General features: G+C 39.6%; 1 protein-coding gene and 1 pseudogene across 2 annotated transcripts; one reads left to right on the top strand and one right to left on the bottom strand.

Annotated features, from left to right (window-relative positions):
* The first annotated feature begins 607 nt into the window (after nt 1-607).
* LOC135546318 (uncharacterized) lies at nt 608-5347 on the top strand (annotated as a pseudogene).
* A 5080-nt stretch (nt 5348-10427) lies between these two features.
* zgc:113279 (uncharacterized protein LOC553749 homolog) lies at nt 10428-27622 on the bottom strand. Of its 2 annotated transcripts, none has more exons than XM_064974649.1 (10): nt 27178-27622; nt 25796-25917; nt 25660-25684; nt 25068-25114; nt 24277-24941; nt 22509-22614; nt 16380-16526; nt 16049-16109; nt 14234-14397; nt 10428-13238 (listed from the first exon to the last, which is right to left on the bottom strand). In XM_064974649.1, exons 1-10 carry the CDS (start codon nt 27404-27406, stop codon nt 13221-13223), a joined length of 1584 nt encoding a protein of 527 aa, XP_064830721.1. In that variant the 5' UTR covers nt 27407-27622; the 3' UTR covers nt 10428-13220. The 2 variants fall into 2 exon arrangements, with proteins under 2 accessions (XP_064830721.1, XP_064830722.1); XM_064974650.1 differs by having other exon boundaries at nt 25796-25973; nt 27178-27248.
* Nucleotides 27623-27896: the final 274 nt, after the last annotated feature.

Here is a 27896-nt window from a genome sequence, read left to right as displayed (position 1 = left end):
CTGCTTTGACCTCCTGTGTGTCCTTTTATCCTTCTAACCATATAGCCCTTTGGAATTATTATTATACTTTTATTACTATTCTACACACAAAATATGTTAAAAATACATTTTTTTATAGAAGTTTGACCCTTTTAGTTGAGATGAAATTGATGGCTAGTAGCCTACTAAGTTTTTCTCTGGTTGATTACACTTATAATAGAATTTGCTCATTCGTAAAGTTCTAGGTTGCAACCTTCTTATTATAACTATTAAAGAGGTAATTATGGAGGAAATAATAAATACTGAAAGAGGCAGGTGGCCTCTATCTCCTTACTACTTGTACACACATATACAAAGTAACATTGGATCTATAACAATTAAAAATCATTTTACAATTCATAATCGACCAATAAGAGGTTTAGTCTAGATAAACCAATAGTGTGACCACAATCCTACAACATTCGGCGAACCCGCTGCGTAACTGATGCAACAGTGCTGCAACAAAAGTTACACCTTCCAACTGCAAGACTGTATCCTTCCTCCCGTGTGTGTGACTAAATAGTCCGTCATAAACCGTGTCCGTTATTACAGAGTGCTTTATGTAGGACATTCTCTGTGGGTGACAATTTATTTACTAACAAGATATTAGCTCGGAAATATGATCCTTAAAAATGCCATGATTCCTGAGTTGAATTGCGTTTTTGCAACCCAAGTGTGGTTGTAGAAATGTAAATATATATTATTATTTAAATGTAAATAATGTAAAGTTACATCGTTTTATTTCCATTTTATTACAATATGTCGTTTGGAAATAACAGGGTGGAAAGTCCCTTGGATATGACGCGATAAAAGGGGTAAAATGTAAACTGCGGATTGATTTGTAACAGTGTGATACGGTCCGGATTTAGTAGTTCCAGAAGAAGTTGCTGATTCCTAAACTTTCTGTTTGAAACTCATCGTCTTCATAACACACCAAATGAGGTCATTGTGTTCTAAGTAAGAGATGACTTACTAAATTGACCTCCCTGTCACTAGTTGTTGTGCTTTGCATTTGCAACGCACTTCCAAACAACTATACTATTGAGAAATAATGGGGTAAGTGAAATTATTTGTTCTATTTATTCTACAGTTGTTGTCAAGTATAATGTGTTCAATATGTTAGCTTTGACATTGTAATTGTTTTATTAACCATTTCTGAAATGATGTTGGGGTTATTGTAATGACCTTTTAGTCTAACAGATATTTAGAATCTACAGTTTTACAGTAGCCTACTGAGCTCAGAGGTGAGAACTGCCACTGAAAAATATTTTATCAGTGGGCTACTAGTAAAATCTATATTTTTCAAATGTAGAAATTTGCTATATATTTAAAACATAAACATATAATAGTTGGAACGAGAGGAAAAAATAAATAATTTTAATATTTGATATAGAATACACATAGGCTAACTAACATAAGCGTTGTTTACTATACTGTCGTGTATAAACTGCTTTCATGGACTGTGAAATGGATTATAACAAATACAATTTGATATGTTGTTGAGATATTATAGTTGCATTTTATGAGGGGAGTGAGTTTTCATAGAGACAGTGTTATATAGCCCTGAAACAGATTTCCAAACCTAACTTATTTTCCTAAAGTTCAGTAGTTTCGTAATGTGAAAACTAAGATGTTGGTTTATGGATGCAAAATGCAATTATCAGGAATCTTCAACCATTTTTGGTCTGTGAAGACCCTCTGATAATTGTACAATTTTAACAGTTGTTTTTAGTGTGTGGTGGTTTTGGGGGTGTGGCAGTGGGGTGAAATGGGGTGTTTGGGTGTGGAAATTCAGTAGAGTTGTTGATTGTTTTAAGTAGATTTTTTTGTCATTCACAGGTCTTCAAGTGTTCCCACCACTCTGTCCATAGTGACGCTTCTCTGGAACCCTCACACAGTTAGTGCATTTCACCATTTTGACCGAAATAAAAGACACGATGGCGATATCGATCCTTCACAGGAAAATTCCTCTTTTCGTTTGCATGGTCGACCTCATTATTCCCTCTTCCCAACAAGCTAATGACAGCCAATCCTGGGGAAGGAAGGGGGTGGAGTTACCGGAGAGACAGCACATAATTGGTGAGTTACAGCAAGACGCTTTTTTATTTTTCCACATTCCAGGTGGAACCGCACTGCAGTACGAGCTAATGTCGTACAATGAGTGAAGCTAAGTGGATATTTTCCCAATGAAGACGATGGCGTTCAATCATTTTCAAATGATCGGTTAGTTTCGCAAGGATATATATATATTTTTTTTCTACATTTATCGTTTATCGTCTGAAATTAAAGGACCGTTTAAAAAAAAATCCTCATTTAATTTTATGCCTGCGATATGGACATTTGAATTCAATATTTTAATAAAATCGTTTTTTTTCATAGGTGATGGTCAGACGGACTGGATGACGGAAAAAGTTGATTTGTCTTCGTTCCAGTCGACTACTGAATCCTCTTCTAGCTCATCTTCTCCGCCCTCACCGTTGGAACATGATGTCAAGGTGCCCTCTGACTTGGAGGTCATGACCTCTCTTTTGCAAGAGGAGCTTGCTCAGCTTGAGGATTACTTCCGGTCTGAATCGACTTCAACCATATTGGACAAATCACCAAAATGTGACAAAGGCGCCCAAGCAATGGGTGCCCATTCTTACTACCAGTTGCCCTATGCTTCGTACAGTGGCAACCAATCAGAAACCAGCCCACTGCTTGTTACCCTGGCAACAGGGGAACTCGACCGAGTGAGCTTCTGTGGTGGTCCCATTGGAAGACCCAAAATGGCTAGACAATCCCCATACAACTGTCATCATCGTTCATACAATACTTGCCGAAGAATAGTTTCAGATGGTGTCAACAAAGTTGGAGAGGAACTTGAGCATGACACCTGGAGTGCCAAAGGAAGTTCCTCAGGAAGCACAGAGGTTGCTGTTAACCACTTTTCTACATTGAAGAGAGTTGGGAAGAACATTGGCAGTGTAAAGAAAGTCAGAGAATGTGGTGTATTGCTGAAGGAAGAGGAAAGTTGTTGTTTTACAGAGGACGTTTTTTGCAGTGAAGAGATGACCAGAGGTTTTTGTATGGGTGGGTCCTTCGATACTCACCCCAAGAGAGAAGGCCAGTTGATGCATGGAATAAAGGTTAGTGGCAGGGGTTATGATTGTATGGGGCTGGAGGTCTTTCATTGCAACAAAGATGGTGGACTCTCTGGAGGTATTCCTCAAGAGCCAGAGGCAAACGGTGGCTATTACCACCACCACCCGAACATTGCTGATATAGAGCCTTATAGCTTTATAAGTGAAATCGAAGAGCCTACACAAGTACATGGTATAGAGCCCCAGCATGGCCACTACCTCTTCCCAGAATGTCTTGGAGACCAAAGCTACGAATGTCTGTCAAGAGGAGAGAGCGAGGGGCCAATGGTGGACTCGCCCATTCACAGGCAAGCAGTACAGAGGCTAAAGGAAGATCCATGCTCCCTGAGCTGCCTCAAACCAGGCTTGTCGCTGTCCCTCTGGAAGTACATACCGGAGAACAGAAGCAGAAGAAGAGAGACCAGAACAAAACAGCTGCTCACAGGTATGTTGTGAAAAATGTACTGATTTTATAAAGTTTAAATAAAAACTGTGATGATAGAATGTTTGGTCATTTTCTAAAGTCTGACCAAAAAAATGTCTGTGCACATTTTAAGTAGACCTTCATCTCTGGTTTGAATGGGATCACTGTGTCTTTTCTTTGGTGTGATAGTGCTACAAGAATTTCTCAGATATAAATGTGTTCTGAAAATCTGAAATCTGAACTCTTCTAATAGGACCTGCTATCTTGGATGTTCATAGATACATATCCGGAAATTTAGCACTTAAGGGATGAGGTTGGGAAAACATGTCCATGTTAAATTCATGACACTAGCTATCTCTATCTCTTAGAGAGAACTGATATTGAACTGCCAACCTACTGTAGCTCAGTGACTCAGACAAGTCATGGTTACTTCTACAAAGATAGATGAGATGTTGTGGGTGTAGGATAGGTTGGCAACTGACACTTGTGGTGGGGACTGAGAGAGGGACATAATAAGGAGAAAGGGGAGGAGGCTCCAACGGTACAGCAGGTGCAAGCTGACCCTGGTATTTTGTAAACTGTAGGTATCGACTGCGTAAGAGGGCGGAGCTGGACATACTGGAGGAGGAGCTTCATGGGCTGGCGGAACACAACCGGGAGCTCCGCGATAAGGCGGAGTCAGTGGAACGAGAGATTCAATATGTCAAAGATTTACTCATTGAGGTCTACAAGGCACGTAGTCAACGCCTAAAGCAAGATGCCAGTGCCTAATCTCCCACCCACAACACCAGCACTCACATCAAAAGCACTTGTTTGTTCAAAATTATAGTTGCATGATTTTGGTAGTTTTTCAAAAAATAAATAATATAATCGCTTTATTATTGTTACAGACAATAAACAACACAATGTATTTCTACAAATGTTTCCCTGAATGACTTCAGGCCTTAGTTGAATTTAGGAGGGAACTAAAATAAACTGTCCGTGACCACTGTGACACTGACCTGCCTTGTAATGTTTGAGCTTGCAATGACTGACTGTTGAACTGTCATTTGTTAACAGTAATAGAAGCGATTGAATTATGTCTGTGTTATTGACACTCAATGGCAGCATAAAGGAAGGAATCTTTATTCTGTGATATTGTACGTTTTGTTTTATTTATTAATTTAAGTACCCTTTTGCTTCTTCCACTCATTTGGTATAAGGGACTGAAGAAGGAATGTTTAAAATGCTGTGGAAAAGTTCATTAATAAATGCTGCAAACTACTAGAATATTTGATTGCTAAAATGCTCATGTTGAACATGTAGGAAACCACCTAGACCTTGCTAAAGTACCCAATGCATGTTTGATTGTTAAAAAAGCATGATTGATTGTTATTTGAAAATGACAACATTCTCTGAACTGCATGGCTTCCGGATTTAATGGTTTCCATAGAGCAATTTCTCAAGTCATGCTTTAACAGTTTTAGCTTCATTAGCTGACTATTTCTACAGAGCTTTCCCCTCAAATATTGAGTCATACTCAGGATGTTTGTCCACTTTTACATAATGGGGAAAATATACATGGCATTCACTGTTTTATCATCTTGGTTTTTTCTTGGCTGTATTTTGCGAAAAAACAATCACCTGTTGACACAACAATAAATTGTTGTTGGGCATAATGTCTTCATGAGAATCTTATTTGATGAGTATGTGTTCAATTCAGGTATGCTTGTTTGATAGATGATGATGTCTGGTAACTAACTATCAGGTAAATTGCAGCCAAATAAAGTAGTTATGTTTTTTATCATGTATTCTTTGTGGACTGTTATTACAATACATTGTTATTACACTGTTATAGAAGTCAGACACAGTTTACATCAGTGTTGCTCAATCCATTTCTGTGGGACCCACAGAGGGAATGCACTTTTCTTTTATAGCCCAGCTAACAGTGATTGGTCATGTAGCTTAATGTATCTTCTGGAAGACTTGTTAACGGTGGACTAGATGTCTGTCAAAGTCCAGCAAATAAACAACAACATCAAGGTAGGTCAATAGGGAGTCTCACCATCAGCCTGGACACCGCTGTGTCGGGCATTACACAGGCCGAAAAGTATCCGCTCAAACACGTACAAACCCAATGCGGTGGTAAGGGGCATTGCAGGGGCATTATCCAGACTGAAAGGTACCTTCTCAAACTCATACAGACCTGACCAGGTGAAAGCTGTCTTCTCATAATCTGTGGCTCTAGTCTGCTAGAACCAACTTGATTGCTGCATTCACCATTCTATTTCACTCCACATATTACAGAATGGTGAACGCAGCGATCAGGATGGTTTCACCAGGCTATTGGGGATCCATCTCGACCTGCCAATATGTCGGTGTGTAGTTTTGAAGGAATCAGATTGTTGTAGCAATATGGCCCGAAACCCTGACCCCGATAGAAAGGTTAGGTGTAGTGCTGTATCATCATTTTGTATACACCTATTCAATTCCTTCATATCCCAATAGGCTATGCATTTTATTTAGGCCGTAGTTTCAAAGTGACAGACAAGAGTAGGAATGCGAGATGCCCATCCCTTCTGTGTCTGTTTTGAACCAAGATTTCACTCCCTCTGGTCTGGTTGGCTGCATTGCAGGGAGAGTAAGTAAATCTATTTTTCACCACTAGAGGAATGTACAGTAACAAATTATTAATCATATAATGCTGAAAATGAGTAAAAGTTCTGAACACCATAAAGTCTTGTGTTTTTCAGGGAAATATGGGATATTTTACAGGGAAATTACAGGGAAATAGTTCTTAACACAAACTCAATTTCTGTAATGCTTGCAAACAGTCACTACAGTATTAGGAGAACACACTCTCTTGTGTAAAGTCAGGGAGGAAAACACAGAAAGGGTCAGTTATACATACATACTGAATGTACGTACATACGTAAATAGATACATACATACATACATACATACATACATACATACATACATACATACATACATACATACATACATACATACATATACATCAACAATCTGTTGGTCTCATATTTCTACATAATGGTCAATACAACAATTATGACTGGAATGAAGCTACTAATCTACTGCATACCCAGAGGCCAAAGTCACACTGAGGAAGACCGGTATCTGTCTCTTGGAGTGACAACAGAAGTTCCCAATCTCATCAACCACCACTAGGAGGGTGTGCGAAACCTCTCCATATCCATACTACATGGGCCTCTGAAAGTATGAGGCAATCTTACACAATTCTTGCAGATCAAAGTTAGAATAGGGAGTCGCTGGAATGAATAAAATTGTATATCTTGCTCTTGTGGTTCACTGTCTTCTAACAGGGTGGTTGAGTGATATCCTCTTCTAATGTTTTGTGATTCAATTTGTATTGATAGTATAGCACATTTGGAGGTTCATTCAGTTACACTTGCAGTTAGATCAGTAAAGATTATACATTTTATCGCTGTGAAAAATAATACATTGTTCACCTGATCAGACAGACAGAAACTTGAACAGAATTGAAAAAAAATTCAGGGCAGTAATTCATGTCTTCACCACGGGATGTCCAGCTCAGCATTGAAGACTCTCATAAGTGTGACTATAGATGTGAATTGCAGCCATACCACCATGTATCCCACTGCTGGCATTCCCCTGAAACACGGTTTGGCCTGCTTGATCCTTGAATGGGAGACCAGATGCTGCTGAAGGTGATGTTGGAGGGACAGTAGGGGGCACTCTTCCTTCTGGTTCAAGGGCATCTCATTGTCCCAGGGCAGTGAGAGTCAGGGGCACGACTCTATACAAGCTATCATTCATCAGATAAGATATTAAGATAAAATCCTGATTCTCTGTGGTCTCTATGGTCACCCAGGTGGGTGGAACACATTGGTAATGGAAGGGATGAGTTAAGCGCCATACAATGTAAAGTGCTTTGAACATCTGGACAAGTGTTGTATAACTTAAATAATGCCTTACCAAAGCATCCTATGTCTTCTCTGTAATGTTTCTGCGGGTGTCAGTCACTGTTTCAGTGAGCCACATGGGTTTAGAAACGTCACACAAACATCAAACTTTCTCAGACCACAATCACTGAAAATAAATACAAATGCAACATCCAACAATTTAAAAGATTCTACTGAGTTACAGTTCATATAAGAAAATCAGTCAATTGAAATAAATTCATCAGACCCTAATCTATGGATTTGACATGATTGGGCAGGGGCGGAGCCATAGGCACACCCACTTGGGAGCCAGGCCCACCCACTGAAACATGGGACAATGAAACAAGGGACCAGCACTTTACAAGTTGCATTTATATTTTTGTTCTGTATATGCTTTGCATGAAAAGTATTCAAGAGGCCTTGAACATACAGTGTATGTGTTTTTAGAGTTTTGTATTGCCTTATATGTCTACCTACACCGTACAAAAAAATATAAACGCAACATGTAAAGTGTTGGTCCCATGTTTCATGAGCTGAAATATAAGATACGAGAAATGTTCCTAAAAAAATAAATATTTCTCAAATTTTGTACACATTTTTTACAGTCCTGTTGGTGAGAATGTATCCTTTGCCAAGATAATCCATCCACCTGACAGGTTCTGGCATATCAAGAAGCTGATTAAACAGCATGATCATTGCACAGGCCACTCTAAAATGTGCAGTTTTGTCACACAACACAATGCCACAGATGTCTCAAGTTTTGAGGGAGTGTGCAATTGGCATGCTGACTGGAGTAATGTCCACCAGAGCTGTTGCCAGAGAATTACATTTTCATTTTCATAAGCCAGGCTCCAACGTTATTTTAGAGAATTTGGCAGTACGTCCAACCGGCCTCACAACCGCAGACCACGTGTAACCACGCCAACCCAGGACCTCCACATCCGCATCTTCACCTGCGGGATCATCTGAGACCAGCCACCAGACAGCTGATGAAATTGTGGGTTTGCATAACTGAAGAATTTCTGCACAACTGTCTAAAACCGTCTCAGGAAAGCTCATCTGTGTGCTTGTCATCCTCACCAGGGTCTTGACCTGACTGCAGTTGGGCGTACTAAATGAGTGTAAAATGAGTGTGAAAATGCTCACCTTTGATGGCCTCTGGCACGCCGGAGAAGTGTTCAAGGATGAATCCTGGTTTCAACTGTACTGGGCAGATGTCAGACAGCTGGTATGGCGTTGTGTGGACAAGCGGTTTGCTAATGCCAATGTTGTGAACAGAGTTCTCTTTGGTGGCGGTGGGGTTAAGGTATAGGCAGGCATAAACTATGGACAACGAATACAATTGCATTTTATCGATGGCAATTTGAATGCACAGAGATACCGTGACGAGATGAGGCCCATTGTCGGGGAATTCATCTGCCACCATCACCTCATGTTTCAGCATGATAATGCACGGCCCCATGGTGCAAGGATCTGTACACAAATCTGTACTTAATTCCTGGATACTGAAAATGTCTCAGTTCCACCATGGCCTGCATACTCACCAGACATGACACCCATTAAGCATTTTTGAGATGCTCTGGATCGATGTGTATGACAGCGTGTTTCATTTCCCGCCAATATCCAGCAACTTCACACAGCCATTGAAGAGGAGTGGGACAACATTCTACAGGCCACAATCAACAGCCGTATCAACTCTATGCGAAGGAGATGTGTTGCGCTGCATGAGGCAAATGGTGGTCACTCCAGATACTGACTGGTTTTCTGATCCATGCCCCTACCATTTTTTAAAGGTATCTGTGACCAACAGATGCATATCTGTATTCCCAGTCATGTGAAATCCATAGATTAGGGAATTATTTATCTCAATTTACTGATTTCCTTATATGAACTGTAACTCAGTAAAATCTTTGAAATTGTTGCATATTGCGTTTATATTTTTGTTCCATTTCATTCATCACTGTTAACCAAACCAGTACTGTAGACAGGGACACATTGTACAGTTTGAACACTGATGGTAGACAGTGGTAGACACGAGGGTAGAAACAGCATAGATCAACTCTCTGATAGCTGTTCATTTGTTTGATGGCAGGCCTTGCCTTTATTACTCATCTGATATATCAGATTGTTAGATCACAGTGGTAAACATAAAAGGTCTATCATATCCTTAGAAAAGCAGTGACTAACATTGGCAAAATTATCTTTATTAATAGGGGATTTCATAAATATGATTATGAAAAAGTCATATTCCAGAGAATATTTTTTTCAGATTTAAGGTGGTAGACATACAATAGAAATTATTAGGAGTCCAATTCCCAGATGACTGCATTGAGTTTATGCAGCTATTCTGGTACAGACATTTGTGTTATTAACATTTATTTAACTAGGAAAGTCAGTTAAGAACTAATTATTATTTACAATGACAGCCTACACATCCCACTATGGGATTCCCAATCACAGCCAGTTATGATTTGAACCAGGGGGTCTGTAGTGACCTCTAGCACTGAGAGGCAATACCTTAGACCACTGTGCTACTTGGGAGCCTGACAGGCTCTGACAAAACCTACAGGTGATACTGGACCTATTTAAGTGCCTTACAGTCAGCTGCAATTTGAATAATGTCAAGGCACCTGGTTACAACCTGGTCTCAGAGCATTTCAAAATAATTCTGTTAATATATCCGAGACACTTGTTAGTTTTGTATTGTACGTTTTGCAAATTTGTAACATATAATATGAATTGTAATGTCATTCGAAATGGGTGACGGAGATCAACATATTAAATACATACCATACGAAACCTAACATTTCATACTAAATGGAGTGTCTTGGATTTACATACAGAATCATATGAAATTCTGAGACCAGGTTGCATGAATGAAAATGTAAGCTTGCGAGATCATGTTGGAACACTGTAATCAGACTGAAACAAGGCGAAGGCCTCAGTTAAAATTGCTTTTAATTTTTAATAAAGGTCATGGGAAAGTGGTATACATGAATCAACTTAATAAAAGGGGCTGTGCACCAGCTATGTAGCCATTCAGGAACAGTGCACCACCAGAAACATCTTATACACTCAGGCATCACTAAACCCAAAGATGTGAGTGACAGCCTATCATTTGTTCAACAACCCTCCTCCAGCAAGATTAAAACAAATGTATAGCTGCTTGCATTCCTATCAGTTTCCAGCTTTTTCGTTGATCAACAAAGCCTCAAGACAACCAGTCTAAATTAGAATTGCACACAAATACAGAAATAATGAACATGGATGGCTATATTAGCCTGACTATTGTTACTGAATCCTATTCTCATCCCCAGCCCGCTCTCTCTGTTGACCCGGAGCCTGGGGACGAGGTTAGCTGAATCCAAACCTGAGATCTGTGTGTTTATCTTGATTATTTCAGTTTGAAAATCTCCAATCAATTCCAAAAGGTCTGAGTTGTGCATATATCTCATTCAAAAAAAACATGTTTCCATTATATTGATCAATGTATACAAATACACATAAAACATTACATACCAAACACCAGATTACAGATAATATTCCCTTTATAGTGGGATAAAATAGTTACTTTACAGGTGTAGGATCTTTATTTGTTCTGTGCAGAACTGTTCTGAATTTGTTCTGTGCAGGAAAAGTAAATTGTGTCGTGTATTTAGGTTTAAAAAGGATTCTGAAGTTTGTCCTTTATACTTTGACATTTTTCCTTATAAATAATGTATCCCTTCATACATTTCCATTAATTACAATCCACATCATAATTCCCATTTCCTGTTGATGCAGGACTATTTTCCTGCTGTAGCAAACTGGGTCAAATTAAGATCCTACATCTGTATATTCATGCCAGGGGTTGAATTGGGGATTGTTGAGCTCTATCACTGAATGTTAGTAGACAGGATAGAGTCGAAATTGAATATATTCCATAGAAATCAGGGACATTTCCACCACCTACATAGTCCCAATTCAGCCCCTGTTAAACCGCTACATGTACGAAACAATAACAAAACCATAATTGAAAAAAATAAAGGGTTTTCATGAACTTCTTATGAATGCTGTGAACCAAGGCCATACAACTCCTACTAAAAGTACCAGCCAGTACTGCTCCTACTCTCTTTGCGCCACATCTTTCACTACTTCTACCACAACTCCTATGATTGCTGTTGCAGCCACAGCTACATTGCTACTGCAGCCACACAACACTACAATTACTACTAGTCTTACCATAAAACTTTAACAAAAATGCGTGTCAAATACAATTACTACACCACTACAACTACATACTACTATATGTGTAATAAAAATTACTAACAACTATACCATTACAACTATAAGAAAAAAAGTGCACATAAAAACTGCTTTAAATAGTTGGAGCTGAAATTAAGCCAGCTACATCACAACCATTACTTACAAAAACAACACCATGCAAACCACCAAATATTTTTAAGTGAAGAAATTAGGTCCTTTCAGGGACTAATAAAATGCTATCGTATCGAAAGTATGCGATATACAGCCAGCATATTAATGGGATTATAAAATACCAAAGGATTTAGTCAAAGAATTCAGGGTTAACACCCAAGCGCCACCATAAAAACAGATCAGAGATTCATGGTTGTACTAGTGGACCAGTTCACCTGACCGCCCTCTGAACGTACTGTCATCAATACAAAAAGAGCAATGCCAACTTAATGTGTGAAATAAAGAGCAACCTTTTTGCTTCATAGTAAATTATATTTTGTGAATGTCTTTAAGATATATATATATATATATATATATTATTTTTTTTAAATGACACTTCACTACAATTTCAAAAACCTGTAACCACATACATTACCACAAGCCTTGAATGTGTCTGGAACGAGATGACCATCTTGGTAATATAACGCGACACCAGACAAAAATCTATAACAAAGCAGTAAATTTACAAATTCTTTGTCTCCTGTAGAAATATACAATGTACAATGTGGTTTGATTTAAGCCAATGAATGTGCCTGTTCCCCTACTTCTTTTGTTTTGCACTTGCAATGACCCTCTCCATCGGCTGAGACAAACTTAGGGATTTCACCTTTAACGTACATTCAACATATATGCCTATACACATATAAGAATATTGTTGATAACCTTGGTATTCATTAAAGAATAAAAATATACACACACACACAGACGCACACACCCATACACACGTATAATAAACTTTTCAACCGTGTAACAACATGCTGGCGACTTGGTGTCTACTTTCCGGCCAAACTAGCTGCTTTGAACATTATCACTTTCCCTCCAAGACGTGAGTATGAAAGAATTTGACTCCCTTGTTGTATTACATACAACACCAATAACACATTCACCAAATACAATTGAGCTTAACTTGCATTAACATTTTGCTACTTTAATGTAACAAACAGTGGAAGTTTCACAGAAACCAGCTAATGTGCAACCAAAGTCTTAACGAAAGCCACAAAAACACTCAATTTACAATTGTGTTTCAGCTTACATAAAACCTTGGATGCTTTACATAAGACTTGTACCTTGCCTTGAAGAAAGCCTCTCGCTTTAAAGCCACGTAACAAAGAGATTCATTAAAGGTAATTAAAGGCTTTCTAAACCACATTGGCCTTTTTCCAAGACAAGTTCAAGCTTGTAACAACTCAGAAACATTAACTGTCAGTTCTCTGGCATGCCTTGCTTGGCAGATGCACACATAATTTCATAAGGAACAGCTGTGTGGATGGACACCATCTAAGTCACGTAGTTCCCCTAAGAAAGAGATAAACACCAAATTAGAACCATAAATCTAATAGATTCTGGAAACACCAAATTAGAACCATAAATCTAATAGATTCTGGAAACTATTAATTTCATGGAGGACCCTATTAAATCAAACTGTAACCAAATCAAACTGTGTTTGATACATCAAAAACAATTATTTTAGTACAGCAAGAAATGACATTTACATTTGTGTGTGCAATAAAAGCGTGAAACGAAGACAAACTAAAATGTACAGTACTTTAAATAAGGCCTCTTTTTGTCTATAATCCCCCTTGGAAATCATATGAAAAATACTGAACAAGTTAAGTAGCTCACGTTACTGGGTCGGGAGACCACTCCTTGCATGAACTTGTAGGACTCCATTTTGCTTCCACTTTATTTGCATTCTCCCCCCACATTCTCCCCATACCTGCTGTCTCTAACTCTGAATGATTGGCTATGAAAAGCCAACTGACATTTACTCCTGAGGTGCTGACCAGTTGCACCCTCTACAACCACTGTGATTATTATTATTTGATCATGCTGGTCATTTATGAACATTTTAACATCTTGGCCATGTTCTGTTATAATCTCCACCCGGCACAGCCAGAAGAGGACTGGCCACCCCTCAGAGCCTGGTTCCTCTCTAGGTTTCTTCCTAGGTTCCTGCCTTTCTAGGGAGTTTTTACTAGCCACCGTGCTATTTGGGGTTTTAGTCTGGGTTTCTGTACAGCACTTTGTGACATCAGCTGATGTAAAAGGGCTTTATAAATACATTTGATTGATTATCCTGAGGGAGAGTAGTTGACAACATTTTAATCTCCTGCACTTCAAGGCTTAACTCTGTCAAGCAAACAGAGCATGAATGGTTATTGAAGTACTCCAGTATCTGTATATTTGTGTGGATTCGTTCAAACTTAACATATTCTTAGCTTAGTAACTTAAACACATTATGACTTCCAAATGGAAAACTTTAGCCGCCTATATTATAGGGAGACTCTGACCAGAGTGTGATGGTAGCTTCCCATTTGCAGCAGACACCCCAGTGTCTCCATCATCTGCTCCTTGCGTAGTGTGTGGAGTCTCATCTGACTAGGTGCCACACTTCTCTCCAGCTCTCGCACGGTGACGTTCAGAGCCACTGCTGCACACTGAAACACACTGAGTCCTGACCGCAATACACACCAAGCACAGACATGAGGCATTGTAGAATAAGACCAACCACCCAAAACCTATCAAAGTATGTAAGGCAAAGGGGAATTTATCACTGTATGAAACATGGGTTATGACAATGATATTGTGGTTGTGGATTTTTCAATGTACAGTGCCTTCAGAAAGTATTCACACCACTTGACTTTTTCCACATTTTACAGCCTGAATTCTAAATGTATTAAATTGAGATTGTTTGTGACTGGCCTACACACAATACCCGATAATGTCAAAGTGGAACAATATTTGGGGCCATTTTTACTAATTATTTACAAATTGAAAGCTAAAATGTCTTGAGGGAGGTTTTCCAATACCTCGCAAAGAAGGGCACCTTTTGGTAGATGGGTAAAAATAAACAAAGCAGACATTATTATTAAGTTATTAATTACACTTTGGATGGTGTATCAATACACCCAGTCACTACAAAGACACAGGCGTCCTTCCTAACGGGGAAGAATGAAACTGCTCAGGGATTTCAGAGACAGTGAATGCTCCTGAGAGGCCGAGTTACAGTTTTGATTTATATCTGCTTGAAAATCTATGGCAAAACATGAAAATCAACAACCAATTTGACAGAGTTTTACAAATTTTGAAAAGAACATTGGGTATATATATATTGTACAATCCAGGTGTGCAAAGCTCTTAAGAGACTTACAGAGAAAGACAAACAGCTATAATTGCTGCCAAAGGTCATTCTAACATGTACTGACTCATTTGCAAAAAATTCTAAAAACATGTTTTCAACTTGTCATTACGGGGTATTGTGTGTAGATGGGTGACAAAATATGTAATAAGTCAAGGGGGTGAATACTTTCTGAAGGCACTGTATATACTGTAAATCTAAAATCATCAACTTTTTTGATGTGAATATAACCAGCTGAATAGGCTAGCATTACTGTTCCTTGTTGACCCCTCAGGTAGTATATTGAATGAGCATTCCTAAAAGGACAGTTCATTCTAAACTAAATGTTTTCATACCTCAAAAGTGGTCTTTTGTTAAGATAATTCCATCTTCCAGGACATTGTGTAGATCCAGCTATATGCCTCAGTCCCAAATGAATGGAAAATATAAAAGATGATTTTATTCTGTGCTTATCTTTTCCATCCATTTGTAGTTGATAGGCATATAGCTCAATCTGCACAACTAATGCCGTGGGATGTGGATTAATCTTGACATTTGAGGACTTTTGAGGTTTGAATCATATGACAAACTTTCATTTTGGAGTGAACTATCATTTTAAAAGGTCCAATATGCAGAATTCGCTCCGCCATTCCGTGTTTGCTAAAATTCAAATAATTTTGCTTAATTTCAGTTTATGTAACAAAACAAGCAATTGTACCATCTAAACCTCTGTGAAATATATTCTCAAACACAAAATATTGTCTTATCAGCTGTTTGAAGCAGACGTACAAAACCGAAAGTAAAAGATGCAAAAACTACACATAAGAACGGGAAGCACAGAAATAGAGCACATAGAACAGATCAACCATTTCTTAGGCTTGCTTTCAATGAGAATGAATGATCTATAACTCACCCAAAAAGTTACATATTGCAGCTTTAAATATAAGACTTACATTAAGAGTTTTTTAAAACGGAAAGCCAAACATACCATAATTATCTGTAGCTTCGACATCTACATAAATCCCTTCTTTCATCATATTTTTCAGAACCTAAAAGAGGAAATATGTATGCTATTAGACACCATAAGATCTTATTGAGGTTCATGGTATCAATTTAATTGAGGGAACAAACCAAACCTGACATATTGGGTTGTGAAGGTGATGCAGTAGAATTACATGAATCATAATGACAGGGTAGCACGTTAAAAGTAAACTTTTAATTAAAGTACCTCCTAAAAATACTTCAAATACTATTTGAAGCTATCCTTTAAAGAGCTCAGCTCACAGAACAGGTTTGGCCTGTCAGATGGCTATATTTACCTCCAGAACTCGAATGTATCCATTCTCGACACTGAGGTGCAGGCATGTCTTTCCACTCCTGTCCTTCTCGTTCACACAGGCACCAAGGTGAATCAGATCAGCCACCATCAGGTGTTGGTTCTTTTGGGCAGCCAGGTGAAGTGCAGTCTGGGAACAGAAGTCAGGGGCTTAATCCACCAACATTGCCAGGTTGAGCTAAACATTTTAAACCAAAGATCTCAGAAAACCCGCCCACAAGGCCTAAAAACGAGCCCATTTTTTTCAGCAATGGAGGAGTTGCCACATTTATCCATGAAACCCTTTTATCTATGTCATTTTTAGGCTAAGAAGCTAAATTAGTTTTTCCATCAAAATAAACATTCTTAAACTTGCAAGAATTATAAGAATTTTGCAAGAGAAAATAAATTGCCCTTATTAAACTCTCCAGATTATTTTCCATCAACGGATGTCGATTTAAATTGTTTTGACTGCTATGATTAAAGGCCCAAAGAGGTGTGGTATATGGCCAATATACCAAGGCTAAGGGCTGTTCTTTGGACTGTTCTTAGCCATGGTATATTGGCCATATACCACAATCCCGAGGAACCTTATTGCTATTATAAACTGGTTAATACATAATGTGCCGAAGGGGATGGCTGCTGTTTTACGGGCTCCTAAACAATTGTGCAATTCTTTTACTTTTTTTGCATTGTTTGCAACTCATTTTGTACATAATAATGTTGCTGCTACTATCGCTTAAGACCGAAAAGAGCTTCTGTACATCAGAACAGCGATTACTCACCTCAACCTGGACAAAATATTTTTTATTTAATGAGTCCAACACAAAGGATATACTGCTTTGTCGAGACAAGGCCCAAATCCCCGTCATCAGCGTGAAGAAAATATGGAGAAAAGGGGGGAGGAGGGCGTGGTGCCTTGTAAGAATTTGCTGACGAGTAGGTAAACCACAACTATGCTTGGTATTTTTGGCCAATGTGCAATCATTGGACAATCTACGATTAAGATTATCCTACCAACTGGATATTAAAAACTACTAACTTATGTTTCACCGAGACGTGGCTGAACGACGACACTGACAATATAGAGCTGGCTGGCTTCTCCGTGTATCGGCAGGACAGAGTAGCTACATCTGACGAGGGGCAGGGGTGTGTCTCTACTTGTCAATAACTGCTGGTGCGTGATGTCTAATATTAAAGATGTCTTGAGGTATTGCTCACTTGAGGTAGAATATCTCATGATGAGCTGTAGACCACACTATCTACCAAGAGAGTTCTCATCTCTCACCTACAGACATTTTCCATTGCTTTGTCACTGTTATATCAGTTCTAGCATGTTAATCTGTTCCATGGAAAAAGTGGTCTCCATAATGACTAATCTATATAGCCTACCTACCAAAATTCAGTTCTGGCTCCTTGACTCAACTGCAGCACACTAGTGCTCTCAACGCACACACACCCCTCTGGCCCTCTCCACCATTCAATCACTCAGTAACAACCTGCTCAGCAGGTTACGGTTATATATATATATATATTTTAAAGAGAAATGCCACGGCAACCACGGTCCAATTTAGAAGTAGCCCAGAACACAGCGACCTGCAACCAATACATTTTCACCCGCGACATAGTTTTCAAAGTAGCTCAATTTGGACGGAAAACTACAAACATGGCAATCCTGTAATCAACTCTTTGATCGTCTTATGTTTTGATTGGGCAGCAATCCTGACTTAGCTCAAGCTATTTGAGCTTTATCACTGATTGCATACAGTAGCGCTGAGCAATAAGTGGTGCTGAGTGATTACATTTCTGTAATTTTTCAGTTTATAAAATAACTAATTGACCGACGTCGGTTCAATTATTTGAATTCCATTTTGATCAGTTTTTTTCTGTTAGCTCGATGTGCAGTTTCTGTAGAGACAAATCAGATCAAGCCCGAACTGTGAGATGTAGAGCGCCAACTTGTCTGGTCTGTTCGGAGCAGACACGGAAGGAAGAGAGAACGCACAAGAGGGACAGAGAGGTACAATGCATTCTGACCTCTTCCATTTTTAAACATTTTATTATGTTACAGCCTTATTCTAAAATGGATTAAAGAAAACATTTTCCACATCAATCTATACATAATACCCCATAATGACAAAGCGAAAACAGGTTATTAGATTTTTTTGCAAAGGTCCCCAAGAACACAGTGGCCTACAGCTTTTTTAAATGGACGAAGTTTGGAACCACCAAGACTCTTACTAGAGCTAGTTGCCCGGACAAACTGAACAATCGGGGGAGAAGGGCCTTGGTCAGGGAGGTGACAAAGAACCCGATGGGCACTCTGACAGAGCTCCAGAGTCCCTACACTGAAACATGGTGGTGGCAGCATTATGCTGTGGGGGTGTTTTTCAGCGGCAGGGACTGGGAAACTAGTCAGGATCGAGGGAAAGATGAACGGGGCAGAGAGCTCCTTGATGAAAGCCTGCTTCAGAGCGCTCAGGACATCAGCCTGGGGAAAAGGTTAATCTTCAAACAGGACTACGACCCTAAGCACACAGCCAAGACAACGCAGGAGTGGCTTTAGGACAAGTTTCTGAATGTCCTTCAAATCAAATTTTATTTGTCACATGCGCCAAATACACCAGGTCAAGACCTTACTGTGAAATACTTACAAGCCCTTAAGCAACAATGCAGTTAAGAAAATATTTACAAAATAAACAAAGTAAAAATAATAATAAAAAGTAGCAATAAAATAACAGTCGAGGTCATTTGTACATGTAGGTAGGGGTAAAATGACTATGTATAAATAATAAACAGCGAGTAGCAGCAGTGTAAAAACAAGGCGGGGGGGGCTAAGCAAATAGTCCGGGTGGCAATTTGAATAATTGTTCAGCAGTCTTATGGCTTGGGGGTAGAAGCTGTTAAGGAGCCTTTTGGACCTAGAATTGCCGTACCAGTACTGCTTGCCGTGCGGTAGCAGAGAGAGCAGTCTATGACTTGGGTGACTGGAGTCTTTGACAATATTTTGGGTCTTTCTCTGACACCGCCTATTATATAGGTCCTGGATGGCAAGATGCTTGGCCCCAGTGATGTACTAGGCTGTACGCATTACCCTCTGTAGTGCCTTACGGTCGGATGCCGAGCAGTTGCCATACCAGGTGGTGATGCAACTAGTCAGGATGCTCTCGATGCAAATTGGAGTGAGTCTAGGGTTTACGGAATGATGGTGTTGATGTGAGCCATGACCAGCCTTTCAAAGCACTTCATGACTACTGACATGAGTACTACGGGCGGCGCCAGTTGGTCCGTGCATGCTCTGAGTACACATCCAGGTAAGGTCTTGCTCACATCGGCTACGGAGAACGTGATCACTCAGTCATCCAGAACAGCTGGTGCTCTCATTCACGCTTCAGTGTTGCTTGCATTGAAGCGAGCATAAAAGGCATTTCGCCTGTCTGGTATGCTCACGTCACTGGGCAGCTCGCGGCTAGTTTTCCCTTTGTAGTCCGTAATAGTTTGCAAGCCCTGCCACAGCCGACGAGCATCAGAGCCTGTGTAGTAGGATTCAATCTTAGTCCTGTATTGACACTTTTTTGATGGTTTGTCTGAGGGCATAGCAGGAGTTCTTAAAAGCGTCCGGATTAGTGTCCCGCTCCTTGAAAGTGGCAGCTCTAGCTTTTAACTCAGTGCGGATGTTACCTGTAATCCATTGCTTCTGGTTGGAGTATGTACGTACATTCACTGTGGGGACCACATCGTCGATGCACTTATTGACGAAGCCGCTGACTGAGGTGGTATACTCAAGGCCATTGGATGAATCCCGGAACATTTTCCAGTCTGTGACATCAAAACAGTCCTGTAGCGTAGCATCCGCGTCATCTTACCACTTCAGTATTGAGGGAGTCACTGGTACTTCCTGCTTTAGTTTTTGCTTGTAAGCAGGAATCAGGAACATACAATTATGGTCAGATTTTCGAAATGGAGGGCGAGGGAGAGCTTTGTACACGTCTCTGTGTGTGGAGTAAAGGTGGTCTAGAGTTGTTTCCCCTCTGGTTGCACATGTGACATGCTGGTAGAAATGAGGTCATGAGGTTTGCCTGCAATAAAGTCCCCGGCCACTAGGAGCGCCGCTTCTGGATGAGCATTCTCTTGTTTGCTTATGGCCTTATCCTCTTGATGCTATGGGGGCGCTATTTCATTTTTGGATAAAAAGACATGCCCGTTTTAAGCGCAATATTTTGTCACAAAAAGATGCTCAACTATGCATATAATTGGTAGCTTTGGAAAGAAAACACTCTGACGTTTCCAGAACTGCAAAGATATTCTCTGTGCGTGCCCTAGAACGTGAGCTACAGGCAAAACCAAGATGAAATGGCATCCAGGAAATGAGAAGTATTTTTGAGGCTCCGTTTTCCATTGTCTCCTTATATGGCTGTGAATGTGAGAGGAATGAGCCTGCCCTTTCTGTCGTTTCCCCAAGGTGTCTGCTGCATTGTGACGTATTTGTAGGCATATCATTGGAAGATTGACCATAAGAGACCACATTTACCAGGTGTCCGCCCGGTGTCCTGCGCCGAAATTGGTGCGCAAACCTCAGCTGCAAGTATTTTTCCATGGAATTCAGAGAAGAAAGCAGGCTTCCACGAACGATATATTAATGAAGAGATATGTGAAAAAACACCTTGAGGATTGATTCCAAACAACGTTTGCCATGTTTCGGTCGATATTATGGAGTTAATTCGGAAAAGTTTGACGTTGTTGGTGATCTGGTTTTTGTGAAAATGTTGCGCGCTAAATGCTACTCAAAATGCTAAGCTAGCTTTGCATACTCTTACACAAATTAGTGAATTGCTATGGTTCAAAAGCATATTTTGAAAATCTGAGATGACAGTGTTGTTAAGAAAAGGCTAAGCTTGAGAGCAGGCGCATTATTTTCATTTTATTTGCGATTTTCAGAAATCGTTAACGTTGCGTTATGCTAATGAGCCTGAGGCTTTATTCACGATCCCGGATCCGGGATGGGGAGTTTCAAGAATTATACAGCTCGTTAAGTGCAGTCTTAGTTCCAGAGTCGGTTTGTGGTGATAAATAGACGGCTATGAAAAATATAGATCAAAACTCTTGGTAGATAGTGTGGTCTTCAGCTTATCATGAGGTACTCTACCTCAAGCAAGCAATATCTCAAGACTACCTTAATATTAGACATTGCGCACCAGCTGTTATTGACAAATAGACACACGCTCCCACCCCTCGTCTTACCGGATGTAGCTGTTCTGTCCTGCCTTGGAAAACCCATGACTCGGTGAAACATAAAATATTACCGTTTTTGGTAGGATAGTCTTGAACGGAGCTCATCCAGTTTATTCTCCAGTGATTGCATGTTGGCTAATAGATCGGACGGTAGAGGCGGGTTAACCACTAGGCAACAAATTCTCACAAGGCACGCTGTTCTGCGCACCTAGAATTTCCTTTTCTTCATGTGAATGACGGGGATTTGAGCCTTGTCTGGGAGCAACATTATATCCTTCGCATCTGACTCACTAAAGAAGCAATCTTTGTCCAGCTTTGTCATTATGGGGTATAGTGTGTAGATTGAATCAAGGGGTCTGAATACTTTCCGAATGCACTGTATCTCTAGCTGAAAATATATGATCTAAGCGATTGATAGTTGATATTCACCAGTCATGAAAGTATGCCTTATTTACTTTGAAAAACTACTAAAAAAGTGATTTTGTCAGACAGCGTAGGCAGCAGCTCCATAGAGATGAAATTATGACTTGGAATTACATAATAAAGTCATCAAATAAAACAAATAGTTTATTAAAGTAATGTGAATTAAATGGTTAATAATAAGTGATAAGCAGTAAATGGGCAGCCACTACCATAATGGGTCTTTTATTCATTATTTTATTATGTGTTAAAGCATTCAACCCACATAATGCCTAGTGCATTTAATGTCTAAACTAAAAAAGTACATTGAAATCGAAAACCGTGATTATTTTTTAATAAACTAACAGAAACCGAACCAACCTCAAAAAGCACTAATCGCTCAGCAGTAGTATACAGTTGCTTCAAAGTTATCTGAACGTCTGAATGAATCTGAACAACCAGAAAACAATTTAAGTCATGCTATATTTTTCATTTGATTTACCTTTCCCTCTGAGTCTTTGACATCCAGCCTATTCAGAGCTGCCATCCTTTTGGCAATCACATATCCCAGAGCCCTCTTGCCTTGACCCACAACTCTGTGGAGAGCTCTAAAGAAAGAAGCAAAAAACATTTATAGTGTACTCACATAAATGTCACTGTGAGTTTGAATGGTTAACAACATGAATGCATTAAATTACATTTAACATGAATGCATTAAATTACATTTAACATGAATGTACTGGATGATACATAGCAGCATGTCAATCGTACATCAACAATGTGGGAATTTTGTTTTGTTCTGTGGCTGGCCAATGATAATTCATGCGAGTCTGATTCGAATTTTGAAAGAAATAATAAATTTTTTAAATTATCAATTATATCAAGAACATGACATTTCACAGCAAAATGTATATTTTAAGTACCTCTTGCTGTGTTTGTCACTAAAGTCAGCCATTCAAACAAGTATTTGTCTATTATCCTTCTATATCAACATTAGTCATGAATTTTCAGTCATTGTTTACTTTTTGTGCAATTTCAGACAACGCCCCATGAGTCATGATGGTATTGTACTTGATGAAGAAATTTCTTCAGAACACTGTTCCAGGATTTTCCATTTATATTTTGAGGTTGGACATTAGCACGTTAGCCTGTGGGGCACATTGATTGGTGTCACCTCGTTAGTCCGTATGTGTTACACCTGTGCTGGCTTGTCCTTAGTCGGAAGGTGTTTCACCGGTGCTGTTCCAGGTGATATTTAGAGTGGCTGGCCCAGTGCTTCAGTTGTCTTGAGAGATGTGGTGGGTTAACACCTTTAGTTGGCTTTCCCCATTTGATTTCTAGACAAACAATCCTTTATCTGACCTTCCATGTTTTTGTTTTGCTCCACTTTTTGGTTTGCTTCCTGTCTTTAAGTTTGGAGTTTTCTTTTGTTTGCCTCTTGGGCAAATTTAGTGTTTTAGGTCCCAGTTGTTGTCCTAAAATTTTTTATTTTACCTTTATTTAACTAGGCAAGTCAGTTAAGAACAAATTCTTATTTACAATGACAGCCTAGGAACAGTGGGTTAGCTGCCTGTTCAGGGGCAGAACAACAGATTTTTACCTTGTCAGCTCGGGGGTTTGAACCTGCAACCTTCCGGTTACTAGTCCAACACTCTAACCACTAGGCTACCCTGCCGCCCCTAAAACCCCACCTATTCGTCAATGACTCTTTGCTAGTTCCCCCTTCTGTTTGAGCGACAATCTTTTGTTTTCTTGCTGGGGAACGTAACAACACTACCACTTAACTGCTGCCTATTAGATACCCTCAATATTTCTTGGCATAATTTGGGTGTTTGTCAATTATTGTAGGAAGACTAATATGTCTGTAACAGGTTACTGTTTATCTTAGGACAACAAATATCTCATTAAATTACTACAAAGCATCCATTCACCATACTGTCACATACAGGCTCTGTACACTGCCTTTAGTGACAAACTGAGTGATACCATCTCACATTTCTGTCTGAAACTCCATAACATTACAGCTATTATACTGCTATAGCCTCCCGGGGTATACAATTTAAAATCAACAGTTGGTGTATCTACGATGTACTAGCACTGTCTGCAAGCACTGATACAGTATCAGACACATGTACCCTTCTCACACTATTGTGTCGACCTGAACCGCACTGTGCTAGTTTCTCTGGTGGATGCCTAACAAGACCAGGCTACAGCTCAGCAAGGCTCAGTAATACGAAAAGGCTAAAATATCAATTGTGATTCCAACTTACGTCCTTCCGTTCCTGTCTGTGGCCAGAACCTCTGTGTCAGAGACCACCGTCAGTAAGCTCTCCTCCCTCTGGAGCTGGTTCCAGAAGTATGCTGTGCTGTTCCAATTCTGGCCCATGTAGCTGAGCCAATGTGAGCTAAAGCTATCCTGGCACTGGGGGCTAAAGCTATCCTGGCACTGGGGGCTAAAGCTATCCTGGTAGTCACTACCTCCATCCTGACCTAACTCATAGCTGGAGGATGGGGGGCTAGCAAAGCCCGAATATTGGGGAGATGGCACTTGACATTCACTGGTGCTGCTAGGGGAGTAAGTCATATATGAATCTGGACTGGGCATCATATTGTCGGATTCGTCGTTGATACACCGTCCTTGGGAGTTCAACGGAGGAACACTAGTGTTGTGATTGTGTGCAGAGCGGGATAGCTTTAGCTCTGTCATACAGTAGTTTGTAGCTTGTTGTGGCATCTTGTTTTCCTGACTGAACTTCATTGAGTGACTATGCTGGAGTTGCTCTGGGCCATTCCATGGTTGCACGTTGGGCTCTGGGCTGTAATCAGCTGACTCAGACGTGTTAGACTGGCTATATGGTTTGCTGGCTTTGAGATCCTCCTCCAACACCTCCACTATTATGGCGAGTTCCTCCAGGCTCTTTGTAGGTTGTTTTTTCTGAAACACAGCGGCCACACATAATAAGTATGCAGTGTTGAGTGCTGAGCTGTCCACCTTAGAGCAAGGCACACCTGGTGAAAAGACATGTAGGCTTATTCATATAATGTACTGTAAATCACTCACCTTGCTACTTCTGCGATCTCTATTGGTATTTACCCGTTTCTTCTCTCCTGTGAAGAATATAAGGAATTTTGATAGCAGGTTTCATGAAGTTGACGGTATCTTTGCTGTTGCATGCCCTTACCCACAACATAAATGCTTGTGTAATAGTACATAATTGTTGCTGTGACAGTTTGTGTTATTTATGTTCATATTGTAATGATGAAATATCAGGAACACGTTTTAACTTGTATTGTTAGAAATCCGAATCCAACAAGTCTCTTTTTCTAAATGGCTGTGATATACTGTATTATTATGAAACAATACTAAGATGTAAAATATGCGTATGTCTTACTACTAATTGATGTGTACATCGTTATGCATTATATCTATAGGCTTTAAGTAAAGTTTTGACTACATTATATAAAGGTGAACCGCGTGCGATCAGCCTCACCCAATACCAAGCATTTTATGACTCTTAATGTTTGCAGAAGGTAAACAACCCTAATTCCGGAGCAGAACAAGACACACTTTTGAAGAGACAGCCAGAAGTGTTAAATCTTGGTTATAGGCCAAGAACATAAGCATAATAGAATTTTTAGGAGTTTTTTCTAACCTTTCAATGCCTTGCCGCAGTTGCCCTGTAGAAAGACGTAAAGGATAAACTGTGAATATGTAAAAACATCTGACTGGGGAATGTGGAAATTAACTTCCAAGCAATTTAGTCACCGTGAATATACAGTATGTCATACCTGGATATTTTTTGGGTCCATTCCCTTCGCTATGCGAATCTTATTAAGCATGTCTCTCACAGGCATTTTGACCCTGACTCCCAGGTACCTTTTCTCACCGTCATAGTTGGAGCGTTTTGGACCTGATGAATAAAACCATATTGCAACAGAATGCAATTGATTTGTGAATTCAGACAGCCTAAAAAGAAACATGATATCTGATGATCATATTATCCTAAAATGTATCACTCATTCCAAAAAGTAAGGCCTAAAATATGACTTAATGTAATTTACAAAAATGTATCACATGTACTGTATGAATCTTATAGATTGCACAGTACAGTATATGAACAACCAACAGTATGAGCCTTGCTTGTTGTAAGACAATATGAAAGCTCATACATGCTTATAACAAGTTATAAAGATTTAAACCTGGATGTGCAGCCTGCTCTCATAGACTACACGTAACATAGTAAACTTATTTCGGCGAAACTCAAATTAGTTACATAAGACAGGTAACTAGCAACCCAAAGGTTGCGTGTTCGAATCTCCTCACTGACAACTTTAGAATTTTAGGTAATTAGCAACTTTTCAAATAATTACTACTTTTTTATATACTTTGCAACTACTTAGCATGTAAGCTAGCCCTTCCCCTAACCCTAACCATAAACCATTTAGGTAATGGGAGTGGCGGGTATCCTAGTGGTTAGAGCGCTGGGCCAGTAACCGACTAGTTGCTAGATCGAATCCCTGAGCTGACAAGGTAAAAATCTGTTGTTCTGCCCCTGAACAAGGCAGTTAACCCACTGTTTCTAAGCCGTCTTTGTAAATAATCATTTTTTCTTAACTGACTTGCTAGTTAAATAAAGTTTAAATAAAAACATTTAAAAAACAAACTCCTAAACTTAATCCTAACCCCTAGCCAGCTAGCTAAAATTAGCATTAGCCACAACAAAATTGGAATTTGTAACATATCATGTATCTTGCAAATTCGTAATGGATTGTACGTATTGTACGTATTGTAATTCTTAATATTTTGTAAGTTTAGGAAATTTGCAAACATATCATACGAATTGTAATTCATAAATTAATCCACAAATTAATACATGCCATATGAAATGTAACATATCATACTAAATGGACTGTCTTGGATTTCGTACAGAATAATACACATGCTCTGAGACCAGGTTGGGATGTAAAGGTGTTACCAAAAAGCTTTTGTATTGTACCTTTTAGTCTAATGTAGACTACTCAACACAAGTTGACGCATTAAAGTGGTCATTCTCATTTTCAGTAAGGTTGTGATATAAAACGTTTATGCATGTCAACTTCTTAAATGATGATATTTGGTAAGATAATGACATTTGATTAGACAAGGAAGACATTCACTAAATTGTGCTGACCTGTCAAAGAAGAGTTAATTGTTGAAGGCCCATTCCCGTCGTCCAAACTTGTCAGGATACCTCCATCTGGGGAATCTGGGGAATTTGGCCCCTCCGAGTAGCTGGCAGGTTCTCCTGGCATAGGTGAGTCGTAACTCCTAAACAGCCCGTTTCCAATGTCCCGTTTCCCCGAAAAAGCATGGATGCATTCACTGCCCGCGTTCTCCTTACTTTTATATCGCCCACGCATCTCGCTCTCCTTTGCAGCAGTGGAGTAATGTATTAGTTGGAAACAAAATCAAACGGAGAACTCTCAAGATATTGAAACAGACTGTTTACCTGGGAGTCATAGAGTGTAAATACCCGCGTTCAAGGTCTGTTTTGTCTGAAATCCCTCAGTGGGGCGGTAGCCTGCCCTACACAAAGCACCTGGTGGAGCGAATTCTAAATTGCTCTTATCACCTGTTTTTCAGGTCAGTGGGCGGCAGGTAGCATAGCAGTTAAAGCTTTGGGCTATTCACCGAAAAGTCACTGGTTTGAATAAACCACGTGACATCTGTCGACGTGCCCTTGAGCAAGGCACTTAACTGTAATTTGCTCCTTGGGCAGTTTACTACTATGGCTGACCCTGTAAAACAACACATTTGTATGACTTTATATACTGGGTGGTTCGAGCCCTGAATTCTGATTGGCTGAAAGCCGTGGTATATCAGACCAAATACCATGGGTTTACTGCTCTA

This window comes from Oncorhynchus masou, chromosome 9 (genome assembly GCF_036934945.1).
Source record: "Oncorhynchus masou masou isolate Uvic2021 chromosome 9, UVic_Omas_1.1, whole genome shotgun sequence".
In the NCBI taxonomy this organism is placed as follows: Eukaryota; Metazoa; Chordata; class Actinopteri; order Salmoniformes; family Salmonidae; genus Oncorhynchus; species Oncorhynchus masou.
This window is presented reverse-complemented; position numbering and strand designations above follow the sequence as displayed.